At 41.9% G+C, this 13,398-nt stretch overlaps 1 protein-coding gene across 7 annotated transcripts in view; it reads left to right on the forward strand.

The window, feature by feature from the left end:
* Positions 1–13,398, forward strand: part of SLC39A10 (solute carrier family 39 member 10) — a 161,359-nt gene that overhangs the window by 71,574 nt on the left and 76,387 nt on the right. For 2 of the 7 annotated variants that reach the window (XM_063791422.1, XM_063791421.1), the window contains exon 1: positions 8,294–8,825. The exons of 1 other annotated variant lie outside the window; for it this stretch is intronic. Coding sequence is in view for 3 of the 6 variants with exons in the window: in XM_054679173.1 (XP_054535148.1) it covers positions 8,964–9,153 (190 nt within the window). In the remaining 3 variants the exon portion in view is untranslated. Of the gene's footprint in view, positions 1–8,293; positions 8,826–8,869; positions 9,154–9,621; positions 9,967–13,398 lie in introns of those variants that run through there. 4 more of the 7 variants (XM_054679173.1, XM_016950247.4, XM_016950253.4 and 1 more) reach the window with 3 other exon arrangements.

Below are 13,398 nucleotides of genomic sequence, written 5' to 3' on the forward strand. Positions count from 1 at the left end.
AGGTCAGCCAATTGCTTGAGCCCAGGAGTTCAAGACCAGTCTGGGCAACATGATGAAACTGTGTCTCTACAAAAAATTCAAAAATTAGCCAGGCATGGTGGTACATGCCTGTGGTCCCAGCTACTCAGGAGGCTGAGGTGGGAGGATCACTTGAGTTTGGGAGGTCAAGGCTGCAGTGAGCCAAGAGATAGTGACACTGTATACTCCAGCCTGGGCAACAGAGCTAGACCCTATCTCAAAAAAACAAAAATAAAAATAGGTTGGATAATGTAAGAGTTAAGAACAGAGACTCTAGAGCCAGCCTGGGATCCTGGCTCTGCCATATTTTATGTAACCATCTCAGTTTTCTTCATTTGTGAAATGGACACAGTAATATCCACCTCAGAGGGTTGCTGTAGAAGTAAATGAGTTCCATTTAGAGCATTTAAATGGTGCCTGGCACATTTTAAATAATACAGCTTCATGTGGTTAGGGTGGGAAGGAAGATTGTAAAACATAAATGCTTAGAGAAAGCAACTGTCGTTGTAATTAAAATGAAACGGGTGTGATGAAATCATTGGAGGCTGTAGGTGAGATCATCTATGAGAAAGAAAAAGCCAAGCATGATGGGTCGCTAACCACCGGGCACTGCCAGAAGCATTTCTCATGAAACATTAGGAAGTTTCCAAATCTTCTCTAAAGACGTGTGCTTGAAAAAACAAAACAAAAAAAGAATGACAACAACAACAAAAAGATATGTGCTGGAGAGAAGACATGGGATTCTATGAAGAATGTGAAAGTGGCTTATTGTGTGAAATACAAAATATAATCCAAGCTTTACCTAGAAATAGTACAAGAAAAATTCAGAAATCCCTGCAAGTTATTCTTGTTTTGACAATTCATTTCCTGGCTTCCCTAATATTTAGAATTTTGCTGCATTGTTGCCATCAAATATTTTTTAAGAAATAAAGGTAAGCAGTATTTGCTAAGACAGAACACGTGTGTCTTGATTTTAGAAGATGTACTTGATTATTTTCATAAATGTCAGGTGTGAAATGGGTCGCCTTATTAATTAAAGCCTTAGGCAAAATTTGAAATTTGATCTTATGTGATGACATTTTAAAATGGATGTATTAATTTCAACCAGTTTAACAAATGAGCCTTTTTAAAAAAGTTTACGTGGTAACTTATTGTTAATTCATTTCCATGTTGACAGTTTTCCTTAAATTGAAGTGTAATCACTCACAAATACTTTTGAAGTTTGCCATATTCATGTGGATATTTATGCCACTTTTTTCTAATTCCTTTGGACTAGGAGTTATGTTCTGAAAAGTCAATTTCTGCTGTGCCAGTAGAGTTGCAAACGACCTAAAATGGCTACCTACCACACCTGTTTTTCTTCATCTTACTACTCTGTGAGTGAATGAGCTTGCCTGGAAGCAAGATTGAGAAGTTAGCAATTTGTCTACAGTTTTTCTTCTTTCCCTTTGCACCACACTACCCTCAAGAATCTAGACAACCGTGTTTTCTCTTTTCTTAGAACTTCCTCTTTAGAAAAAACCTAAGGAAAATATATTCTCACAGAGGTATAAATAGGTAATACAACTGTAGCAATTTCCCTCCAAGTTCTTCTGGTTTCAAGGCCCAGGGATGAAATGCTGTGTAATTGTAGGAATTGGCAAGTACACTAAAAATACAAAAAATTAGCCGGACATGGTGGTGGGCACCTGTAGTCCCAGCTACTCAGGCGGCTGAGGTGGGAAAATGGCATGAACCCGGGAGGCGGAGCTTGCAGTGAGCCGAGATCCCACCACTGCACTCCAGCCTGGGCGACAGAGATGGACTCCTCCTCCAAAAAAAGAAAAAAGAAAAAAGAAAAATATTGGTTTAGGGTGAGAAGTCTTCATGGCACTATGACGTGGGCAAATGTATGGTCAACGTGTTAGTCTGGCTCTGGCTCTGAGTTTTTTGCTTTTGTTCATTCTTCTGAGTAGGTCTTTCTCTTTCTCTTGAGCCTGGTCTCATCTGTATTTTTGAAAGGACTTGCCATGGTCAATCAGAGGCTTTAAGCTTCTCTGTTATTGTCTGTCTTCCAGGAGAGATGCCTAATGCTAACACCTTTTATTTGTATTGCCATGGCAATACAAACCCTTAAACTAAGGGTTCTGGTTATTCTTAGGTTAGGATCATGTAGGCAGATCATAAAAAAGTTAATTTTTCTCCCCTGGGTGAGAAGTTGCTTAAATTTTTGTGTCAATTGTTTCATTTCTCCAATCTATTTTTGTCTCTGCAAATAGCCTGAAACTCGGTTTTATTGCACAAGCCTACCAATTCAGAATGGTCTCAGGTGCATCAGACAAGTTTGTCCCTCACCAGAGTTGTATTGGTTTATTTCTCCCTGCCTTCGTGTGCCCATCTCAAAATGGTGGGGTCTGTGGAAGAGGATGGCCTTCCCAGATATGCAATTTTTGCTCTTTAGAAAGGAGTTAAAAAAAAAAAAAAATCCCAGCTACTGTGGGTGGGGAAGGCGAAGGAGGTGGGAGGTGGGAGGATTTTGCTTGAGCCTGGGAGGTTGAGTCTGCAGTGAGCTGTGATTGCACCACTGCACTCCAGCCTGGGAGACAGAATGAGACCCCGTCTCAAAAAAAAGTTTTTTTTTTTTTTATTTAGAAAAGAGTATAAGGGGAGTTGTGCTCCTCTACTGAGAACTCCCATGGACTTCTCAAGGCCCATTTATCCTACCTTAGTCTTTAGAGCTTGCAAAAAATGAGATGATAGAGCCATAATTTCTCAGGGATCAGAAAAAGACTACCGCATGGGTCCAACTTCCCTATTCTGACAGTGTGTTTGCCATGTTAGATGTTACACAGTGCCACAGGTCTCAAATAATGGAAATAATTTGTATCCTTTAAATATCTCTGGCATCAGTTTTAGAGCTGGAGCTTCAATCCCCAGGCTGAAATAGTCTCTAAAAATGAAGAGTAGCTATTAAGTTTGAGGCCTCAGTTTGGAATTTTACCTACATATTGCTGACATCTTCCTTTCCCAAATCTCTTTTTTTTTTGAGATAGAGTCTTGCCATGTCACCCAGGCTGGAAAGCAGGGGCGTGATCTCGGCTCACTGCAACCTCCACCTCCCAGGATCAAGCGATTCTCCTGCTTCAGCCTCCCAAGTAGCTAGGATTGCAGGTGCTTGCCATCACATCCAGCTAATTTTTGTATTTTTAGTAGAGATGGGTTTTCATCATGTTGGCCAGGCTGGTCTTGAACTCCTGACCTCAAGTGATCCACCCGCTTTGGCCTCCCAAAGTGCTGGGATTACAGGTGTGAGCCACTGCCCATGGCCCCCTTTTCCAAATCTTAACACCTGTTCTGGTACTTAATATCCCCACACCCCACCACATTGGTATAGCAATGTAATTTAGTCTTCCTTGTGCTCCTAATGACTTCATCAATGAAAAGAGTCAAATTCTGTAACTTATTTGAAGATATTTTTTTCTGAGCCAAACAAACATGAGTGACCAATGGCCTGTCACACAACCCCAGGAAATCCTTAGAATGTGTGCCCAAGGTGGTAGTTAAGCAACAGCTTGGTTTTATACATTTTAGGGAGATATAAGACACAATACATGTACGATGTACATTGGTTTGGTCCAGAAAAGTGGGACAACTGGAAGCAGGGGCTGGTTCCAGGTCTTAGGTGGATTCGAAGATTTTCTGATTGGCAGTTGGTTGAAATAGTTTATCTAAAGACCTGGAATCAATATGAGGGAGTGTCTGGGTTAAGATAAGGGGCTATGTAGAACTTGGGGATAAGTAGTCAGAAAAGAAATAAAATTTAGCCTAGGCGTGGTGGCTAACACTTGTAATACCAGCACTTTGGGACGCCGAGGCGGGTGAATCACTTGAGGTCAGGAGTTTGAAAACAGCCTGGCCAACATGGAGAAAACCCATACAAAAACTAGCTGGGCGTGGTGGTAGGTGCCTGTAATCCCAGCTACTCGGGAGGCTGAGGCAGGAGAATCGCCTGAGCCTGGGAGGCAGAGGTTGCAGTGAGCCGAGATCTCGCCACTGCACTCCAGCCTGGGCAACAGAGTGAGACTCATCTTAAAAAAAAAAAAAAAGAAAGAAAATTTTTTTAAAAAGATAAGGGGTTATGGAGACCAAGGTTCTTATTATGCCGATGAAGCCTCCACCTAGCAGGCTTCAGAGAGAATAAATTGTAAGTGTTTCTTACCAGACTTTAAAAGACGCTAGACTCAGTTAATTCTCTCCTGGATCAGGGAAGAGACTTGGAAAGGGAAGGGGATTCTCTACAGCAGGGGTCCCCCAGCCACTAGACTGGTTCGGGTACATGGCCTGTTAGGAATGGGGCCACACAGCAGGAGGTGAGTGTCAGGCAGTGAGAATTACTGCCTGAGTTCCACCTCCTGTCAGATCAATGGTGGCATTAGATTCTCATAGGAGCACAAACCCTATTGTGAACTGTGTATGTGAGGGATCTAGGTTGTGCAGTCCTTATGAGAATCTAACTAATGCCTGATAATCTGAGGTGGAACAGTTTCATCCCAAAACCATCCCCACCCACCCCCATCTGTGGAAAAATTGTCTTCCAGGAAACCAATCTCTGGTGCCAAAAAAAGTTGGGGACTGCTGCTCTATAGAATGTAGATGTTTCCCACAAGAGACAGTTTTGCAAGGCCATTTCAAAACATGTCAAAGAAATATGTTTTGGAGAAAAATACTTCGAATTCTTTCAGAGCCTGCTATCTGTCATGTTGGTATCTTATTGCTACAAAAAGTCTCTTTCATCAGTCTTAAGGTCTGTTTTAATGTTAATACTGGTCATCTGTGCCTGAATTTTTTTTTTTTGAGACAGAGTCTTCTTCTGTCACCCAGGCTGGAGTGCAACGGCACAATCTCAACTCACTGCAACCTCTGCCTCCTGGGTTCAAGCGAGTCTCCCTGCCTTAGCCTCCCGAGTAGCTGGGATTACAGGTGCCTGCCACCATGCCTGGCTAATTTTTGTTATTTTTAGTAGAGATGGGATTTTGCCATGTTGGCCAGCTGGTCTCGAACTCCTGACCTCAGGTGATCCCCCCGCCTTGGCCTCCATAAGTGCTGGGATTACAAGCGTGAGCCACCACGCCCGGCCTGTGCCTGAATTTTAAAGTGAGGAGAATATAATGAGGCATGTTTAACCATCCATTCCCATCATGCCTGGTACTAGTGTTTCAGGTTAACTTTGGAATGCCCTTGGCAAAGAAGAGGTGACCATTCAGTTAGTTGGGAGGCTTAAAATTTTATTTTTGGTTCACAGCCTCTCTAGGCATAGCTTTGTCTAAAGTAAACTTTTAGGCCATGTAAAAGTAACAGTTTAAACTGGACATGAATTTAAGAAGGGGTCTTTATCATTGGTTATTACTAATCTTGAATCACGGAAAGAACAAGTTTGAAAGGCCTGATTTCTTAGAATTAATCGTGTTCTTTTTTTTGTTTGTTTTGTTTTTTTGAGACGGAGTTTTGCTCTTGTTGCCCAGGCTGGAGTGCAATGGCATGATCTCGGCTCACCGCAACCTCCACCTCCCAGGTTCAAGCGATTCTCCTGCCTCAGCCTTCCCAAGTAGCTGGGATTATAGGCATGTCCCACCAAGCCTGGCTAATTTTGTATTTTTAGTAGAGATGGGGTTTCTCCATGTGGGACAGGCTGGTCTCAAACTCCGGACCTCAGGTGATCCGCCCACCTCAGCCTCCCGAAGTGCTGGGATTACAGGCGTGAGCCACCACGCCCGGCAGAATTAGTCATGTTCTTTATAGATTTCATTAAAGACTCTTAATTTTGTTGTGTATGATGACTATTTTCTCCTCTGTAAGAGGGAAACCCAGGTTTATGACATGGACTTCCTTCAGCCACTGCTAAAGATTGGGGTATGAAGTATGTTTCTTATTTCCTCTTTTGTATTAATAGTTGGTTCTTTTCAAATCCTCTGAGGGGCAAAAAGACCCTTGGATTTACTATATCATGTCTCACAAAGGTAGACTGGTCACATTTGAATTTTTAGATATGTGAACTAATATTGTGGCTGAAGCAGCATGAATAAGCTAAACAATGAAAGGTAAACCATTTACACATAATTCAGTACCTCTCTTTCCCCCAGGTACTGAAAATCATTTATACTATTTTTATAGTTGAGATGAGCTTCTTTATGAATCAAGTGAGGTGGCTGGAAAAAGAAAATGTCTTACACTTTCAGAAAGTTTTATGATTCTAACATATTAGAAAGTCTTTACCCTAACATATTACTTATATATAAAACTGGTAAAGATAAAATGAAATTCATATAGTGATATTGTTGCTGTAGTGTCCATTATTTGACTCAGCAGGTGATTTTGTGTAAGCCTGCAAGTCATTTTCTGAGATTCCTTTTCTCAGTAGGAAAAGTAATATGCTAGTATGCAGATTAATCATTTATTCTATCTGATAATTTTGCTTGAAAATCTGCCCAAATCAGTGTGTATACACTTGAAGGTATATAAATGTTTGGGTGAGTTTAAAAAGTGTTAGGAGACACAGTCTCTATTTTCAAGTTGCTTACCACATAGTTTTCTATAGGGATGACATTTAAAATATGTAACAATTAGTAAAGAATAGGCACCAACCAAGTAGAATGGGAGTGACTAATAAGAGCTGGGTCCAAAGGGCTCTATCTTAGCCAGGTATTAACCCACTAGTTCCTAAAATGTGGAGGTCTGGGGAATCTTGAGAGGAAGGACTGGCACAGGGGTGAGAAGCATGGGGGGATACCACTCAGAGTTGCAGCTGTTAACCAACTTGCATTGAAGTATTTCAGTATTTGATTAGTTGGTTCAGCAGTACTTGTGTGTACCAGCTGAACGTTAGCCTTGTATATCCATAACTAAAAAAGCAGTGTAGGTGCCCTAAAATATAAGGACTGCAAGTGCTATATCTTATTGATATTTGAAAGAAAGGTTATGTATGTTTTAAGGGTGTTGATAATAATGCGTTCAATAAAATAATTATGAGCCATAAAATATCAAGCTAATTTGGAAGCTTCTTATGCTTTGCACACAAAGGATGTACTATCATGATTTTATGAACTCTAAGGACTTTAGTTCTAGGATGAACCTTAGAATATATTTAAAACGATCCCCTTAATTTATCAATGAATCTGAGGACCACAGCTATTGTCTCACATTTAGTGGCAATGGTGAGACTTGAAACTAGGACTCAGGCTTAATCTCTTTTCTCCACACCTCAGGACTTCTCCCTTTGTAAGCAGGAGTGAGGTCCATGCTCTGGCTTTCCAAACAAGGAAAAGGGCATATGAGTAGTTCAGTGTTCTGAACTACGTATGGCAATCAGTAGGCATTTATTAAGCACGATTTTCGTTGTTTTGGATGTTTTTTGTAGAGATACAAAACAAAAAATAACCTTCTTTCATGAAGGTATAATATGCAGGTTAGCGGGACTACCTAGCCGTCCATACTGAATGGGTTTGGAAATCCCAACTCTTTTCTCTACCTGCTCTGTGATACCAGGCAAGTTAAAGTCTTGTGTGCCTCAGTTTCCTACCACACCGTGTTATGGTGATTAAATTAATATATATGTGGAGTACTTGACACACAGTCAAGCCTGCGATTACTGCTGTTCATGGTTTTATTTTCTCTACTAGACACCAGTAAGGCACCCCCAGAACTCGCTGTGTTAAGTAGATTCTGGTTGGATATAGAAACACAGGCACCCCAGGCGGAATGCAGATACACCTCAACATGTGGATTAAGTAAGAGCCAGGAAGCAGAGTAATGAAGCAAAAATAAGATGGCCAGAGTCACCTTTAAAGAAAATGTGGGTTGGTGGTTGCTTAAGAGGGGAGGAGACAATTTAGATGCGATGTATGGCGTGAGCAAAGGGCAAGAATGAGCACGGTGTAGGCACAAGTCCATGGAACTGCTTGGCTGGATCGGGATTTTTTTGTCATAGAGTGTTAAGAAATAATCGACCAGTTAAGGAGTAGAGGAGTGAAGACCTTGGAAAGTTGCCAAAAGCCTCGAGAATTTCTCTACATGTGTGACATGTTCTCAGGACTCAACTTTTTCTTTTAGGCTTGGAAGACCCGCAGTAAGTGTGCTTTAGAATTAAATGGGTGGGAAGGGGAGCTAGGCAAAACACCTCGCACTTAGCACTAAATAAAGTTCGCTGTTGCCCTAAGAGACTGAAAAGGTTACTTTAAAAAAGGGGGCGGGGTTAACTTAACGTAGATGTTTAACTCGTATACAGATGAACATTCCAGTTGATCACTCTGAAGCTTTTTGGCTAAAGCGTTTGGGTTTAGAGCTTCCATTACTCATCCGCCTTGCCCAAGGCCTCAGCAACCGACGTTCTAAAGCCAGGAGAAAAGACGAATGATAAAGGGCGCTCCACGCATGCGTTAAGAAGCCGCCCCCAACTCCCCCGCAGCGTTCTTTCTTGGAACAAAACTAGCGCGGAGCCACGGAACTCCGCAGTTTGCGTAGACTTGAATTTCCTATTCCTCGGACGATCCATGTGGAATCCGTGAGTAGTGCGACTCCTTTACGCAACTGGCGTTATCCGAAGTGAATAGCTAGGTGGCGCGTGTACGCCCATAGCGTAGCACCCATAGGCGGACGGGGTGCGGCTGCGCAGGGAGCTGAGTGGACCTTGTACGCCGCAAGCGTAGCAGGGTGTCAGACGCGCCGGTTTCTGCGACGCAGTTAGCGCAGTCTGCTTTGGTGAATACACGATTTGGTGCAGCCGGGGTTTGGTACCGAGCGGAGAGGAGATGCACACGGCACTCGAGTGTGAGGTAACTATAAAACCCCGATTTGTTTACATTCCCTCCCCCAGAACCGGCCCCGTGCGCGGCGGAGACTGCGAGTCCCGGGACGGCGTGGGGGTAGAAAGGGAGAACAGAACCGGGGAGACGGGGCTGGTTCCCTCGGGGATGCGGGCGCTGGGGTTCCCGCAGCTGCTGCAGTCGGCGGCGGCCAGCCGAAGCAGAGCGCGTGGTGGGCAGAGCGTTGGGCGCCGCGGCTCCTCGTGTGCGGTCTGGGCTGCTGCGGGCCGCGGGATCGGGAGCCGGCGGCGTCCACTTCGCGTGCGGAGCCTCGCGCCCCCCTCACCCTCCTGTGGAGGTTGGCGGAGCCTCGCGGGCCGCGCCCGGAGTGGGGGAGTGACCGCTGGGCGGGTGGCGGCGGTTAGGGGGCTGCGCGCCGGCCGCGGATGGCGTCGCAGGCGCGGGCGGGCGAGGCTTTGGGGATCTGTAGGCAGGTCTTCGGGGGCTTGGCGACCAGCGCCCCGGTTTTTTCTTCTCCAGTCCTTCTCTCTGGTCTGTAATGGGGCGAGGGGACCCCGGGATGGAGCCTCGGCGCCGCTGTTCCGGACCGAGGCTAACGGACGGCGGCGCCTCTGCTCCTACTAGTTTTCTCCCGGACCAACCGAAAAGCCGAGGCGGAGCGCGGGGGTGTGAAGATCTCGGCCTGCTGGGGGTCCCTGGAGCTGAGGGTGAGGGTGGGGCCGGGTCGGTGGGACAGGCCGGGTGGGCCGGAGGTGGCGCGGCCGCCCGGCTTTGTTCCGGAAAGCGCTTAGGTGGAGAGCGATGTGGGGCGCGGCAGGGGGAGCGCGTAGAGGAACCTTCGCGCACCACCTCTCCGGGTCTGGGAATCTGCTGAACTCCTTGCCTCTCTTGGGGTCCCTCGAACGCCCCAGCTAAGAAGGGCGGGGGCCTTGCCAGGGCGCGAGCAACATGACGTTCAAGGTCTTCCTGTGGCTTCTGTAAAGAAATGTTCACGTGGGAGCCTGTCCACATGGGCTGTACTAAGGATCTGGCACGAGGAAGAAATATCACTGCAGAAGCAGAAGCCCTCCGTTGGAAGGGTCGTTCACTCGAGTACCTATTCTAAGTAACAGTGACACAAAACACATGTTAGAAAAAAACAAAAAGTATGGTAGGTTATACTGTCTCTTAAAAGAAACTTCTATTTATGCCTTTTGCTGTTAAGTCCTCTAATTTTACATTGGAACTGAGTCATTCTTGGAGCAAAACTAGAATAGGTTTATATTTCCTTTGTTTTCTTTTTGGATGTGTATCTAAATTGTACGTAATTAAGAAAAAGCAAGTAATGGAAAAGCTGGAGATGTAGAACTTAGTTCCTTCTAACTTAGTATGCAATTGAAAGCCTCAACTCAAGACTCCTGTGTATTGTTTTGTATTAGGACTCTATTGTACAAATATTTGAGTACCTTTATATGAGTCAGTTACTTTTTCTAGATCTTGGATCCATGCCAGACAACGCACATTCTGCAGACACTGGTTACTCCAGTGGCTCCTTACTGGAAACATATAATATCAGTGATAAGTGCTGTGAAGAAAATAAAACAATGATGTGCTGGTATGGATTTTTAACTTTTTTATGTGATGAACCACAGAATGATGGTTTTAAATGTATGAAATACATAGAATTGCAACAGAAACCAGTTATGAAATACTTAATGAAGATATTAAATATGACAGCCATATTTTAGTAAAGCATTAGTGAGGACTGTAAATGATCTTTAAAGAATTTGGCTTAAATATAATCTAAAATTGCTATCAGGTATTTCACATCGCTGTAATTTTTGCCTGCATTCGTAACTGAAGAGATAAGTAAATGTCAGAGGTTAAGATAAATCTTTTTCTTTTTTTTCCTGTCCATATTTACAAGCATTCTGCGTTCCGTACATAGACGCCTGGATAAGAACCCCTGTGCAAGAATGACTTTGGTGCTACTTTAAAAGAAGTGGTTGGGGAAGACCTCATAGGAAATGACATCAATAATAGATTGCATGATAACCTATACTAGTTCTTACTGTTACCAATTTAAATTCTAACTGCTTAAAAGCTAACACGGTCCTTCCCTTTTTTTGAGCACCTGATTTGAAGTACTTTGAGTAGGCCTCAAGTGTCGTATGCAAGTACTAATCTAGGGGGTGTGCCTTTTTCAAAAGTGATTTTTGGAGAAGATAGGATGTAGTATTATAGCAAGGAAAATTCAGCATCTGGGATGATCATTTGCTTCTGATTAGAGAAATTTACCTTGTTAATATTCTGTTCACCCAACCCTTCTACCCTCAGTGTTGACCAATACTGGAAAAAATTTAGGGCTTTGGAGTGAAATTTTAAAAGTTCAAAACCTTGATCTATTAATTAGTTTGCTTACCTTGAGGAATTTGCTTATCTTAATCTTCTATTTGAACTTCAAGTACAGAAACCCTACTCACGGACTTAACTGTGACCTGGTGATAGTGAGTTGATTTTACCTTTTTTCTACATACAGACGTTTCAGTTCTTTCATTAGTGGTTGAAGGTCTGCGTTCTTTTTCTCCCTCCACTCCCTCCTTCACTACCCCCAGAATGAGCTTTGATGGTCTCTACTGGGCCTTTGGGGGGGATACAGTTATCCTGTTGTTTTTGTTCTGTTACTTATATATAATACTCATGGATTTATTTCTACTTCTCTTCCATTTTCTAATTTATAATAACATGTGCATCTTGTTTTCCCTGCCAAACTAAATTTCTTGAGGGGGTACATACTGCACAGTTTTTTTTGGTCACATACTGCTTATGACACATGAATATGCAGAGCTTGTCAAGCTCTTTAATTAAGTTTAAAATGCTAATTGAGTGAATCAAAACTTAACCATTATGGTTAGGCTAAAAATGTCAGCTTGTATTTATATAGTGCTTACCTCAGTATTGGAAATGCCATGAGTTTAGTATCAGAAGGACATTATTACTAGTGCATTTTAAAGTGATACCAGTCATAGTTGCAAAAGAAAGTACACAATGGGAAATGGAAGAGAAATGTAGGGAATCAAAACAACTAGTTTTTTCCTTTATAACGGAAGTTTTATAATTCATCTTTTATGTAAGTGTAATTCTCATTAAAAATACCCTAAAGCTTAAAGTTTGCAAGGCTGCCCAGCCTAACCCACAACAGTTTGATGCTGCCCCCTAGCGTTTGATTCCCTTCACCTTTTGCTAAAATAAGATAATGTTTAAATTACAATTAGATTTACTTACTGCTGTAAATCTGGTCTATTTTAAAGTTTCCACTGGCTAGTTAGTGTTGCTAATAAGATGGACGTAAGTGTTTTTGAACTGGTGAATTCTGATTGCTTTTAGCCCCCAGTTTTCCAAATAGGGGTGAATTTTGGGTAGAGATAGAACAATCACCAAGTTACCTTGCTCCAAAAAAAGAAATTTACGTATGGGATTGTTTTCAAAGCGGGAAGTTAGCTGTGTAAATAACAACAATTTTATATATTTAATCTGGGCTTCTCCTTATCTTGAATGATATAAAAATCTACTTTCTAGATTAATTTAGTTCCATATAACTTTGTATTGCTTTGACTGTACTGATAATAAAGTTTGAAAGTGTTAAATTTACATTGTGAGCTTTTTTTTAAAATTCGAATTTATTTTCTATGACTTTTATAGAATGATTCTTAAAAAATAGTTTCAAGGACCTCTTCATAGCCACAAGATTTCCTTTTTTATATCATTAATATTATTTTATATGAATACTATAATGAAACCCAAGTATTCAGTTTACACACAGATATTATAACACAGTATACCACTACACAAAGGCAATGAACAGATAACATTCTACAAAATCTACTTTACAGAAAGGATTTTCTATAGTCAATGCAAACTCTTAAGGTTTTAGGTTTTATTTAGATTATTGCAATATCAGTATTTCAAACTCTTTTTTTCTTTTTATTATCCCTTATAAGTTCTATGGATAGGCCACAGGATAACTTTTAGCTTTTTCTAAAATATCCAAACATATTCTCAATAAAAAATTAGTGGAATGCTTAAAAGTATAGTAGGTATGAGGAAATATAGAACCAAAATTACAGTTTTAAATAATAGTATGTATTTATTTATATAGAGACAAGGATCTTGCCATGTTGTCCAGGCTGGTCACAAACTCTTGGGCTCAGGCAATCCTCCCATCTTGGCCTCCCAAAGTGCTGGGATTACAGGCATGAGCCACCGTGCCCAGCCAGTAATATTAAATTATTTCCAAATTGACTGCTTAGGAGACCACATACAATGTTCAGACATGTTAAAACAGGACACAATTCATTGTATCACATCAGTAATTCTGTGTTGAATACTGTTTTCCTATCAGAACGTAAGGGTTTTTTTGGATTGCCAGATACAAGGAGTGGTTATTTAATAGATTTTTAATGGTAGATATTTTTATGTTAAAAGATGTTAGAATAGGATGCTACTGGTGATACAGGTTTGCAGGCTTGTACAAGTATAAGGACAAAATCTAAAATCTTGCTCAGGTAGTGTTTATTTTCACAATCTAAAAGTAAATATTTTG

Source organism: Pan troglodytes, chromosome 13, assembly GCF_028858775.2.
Source record: "Pan troglodytes isolate AG18354 chromosome 13, NHGRI_mPanTro3-v2.0_pri, whole genome shotgun sequence".
Lineage (NCBI taxonomy): Eukaryota > Metazoa > Chordata > Mammalia > Primates > Hominidae > Pan > Pan troglodytes.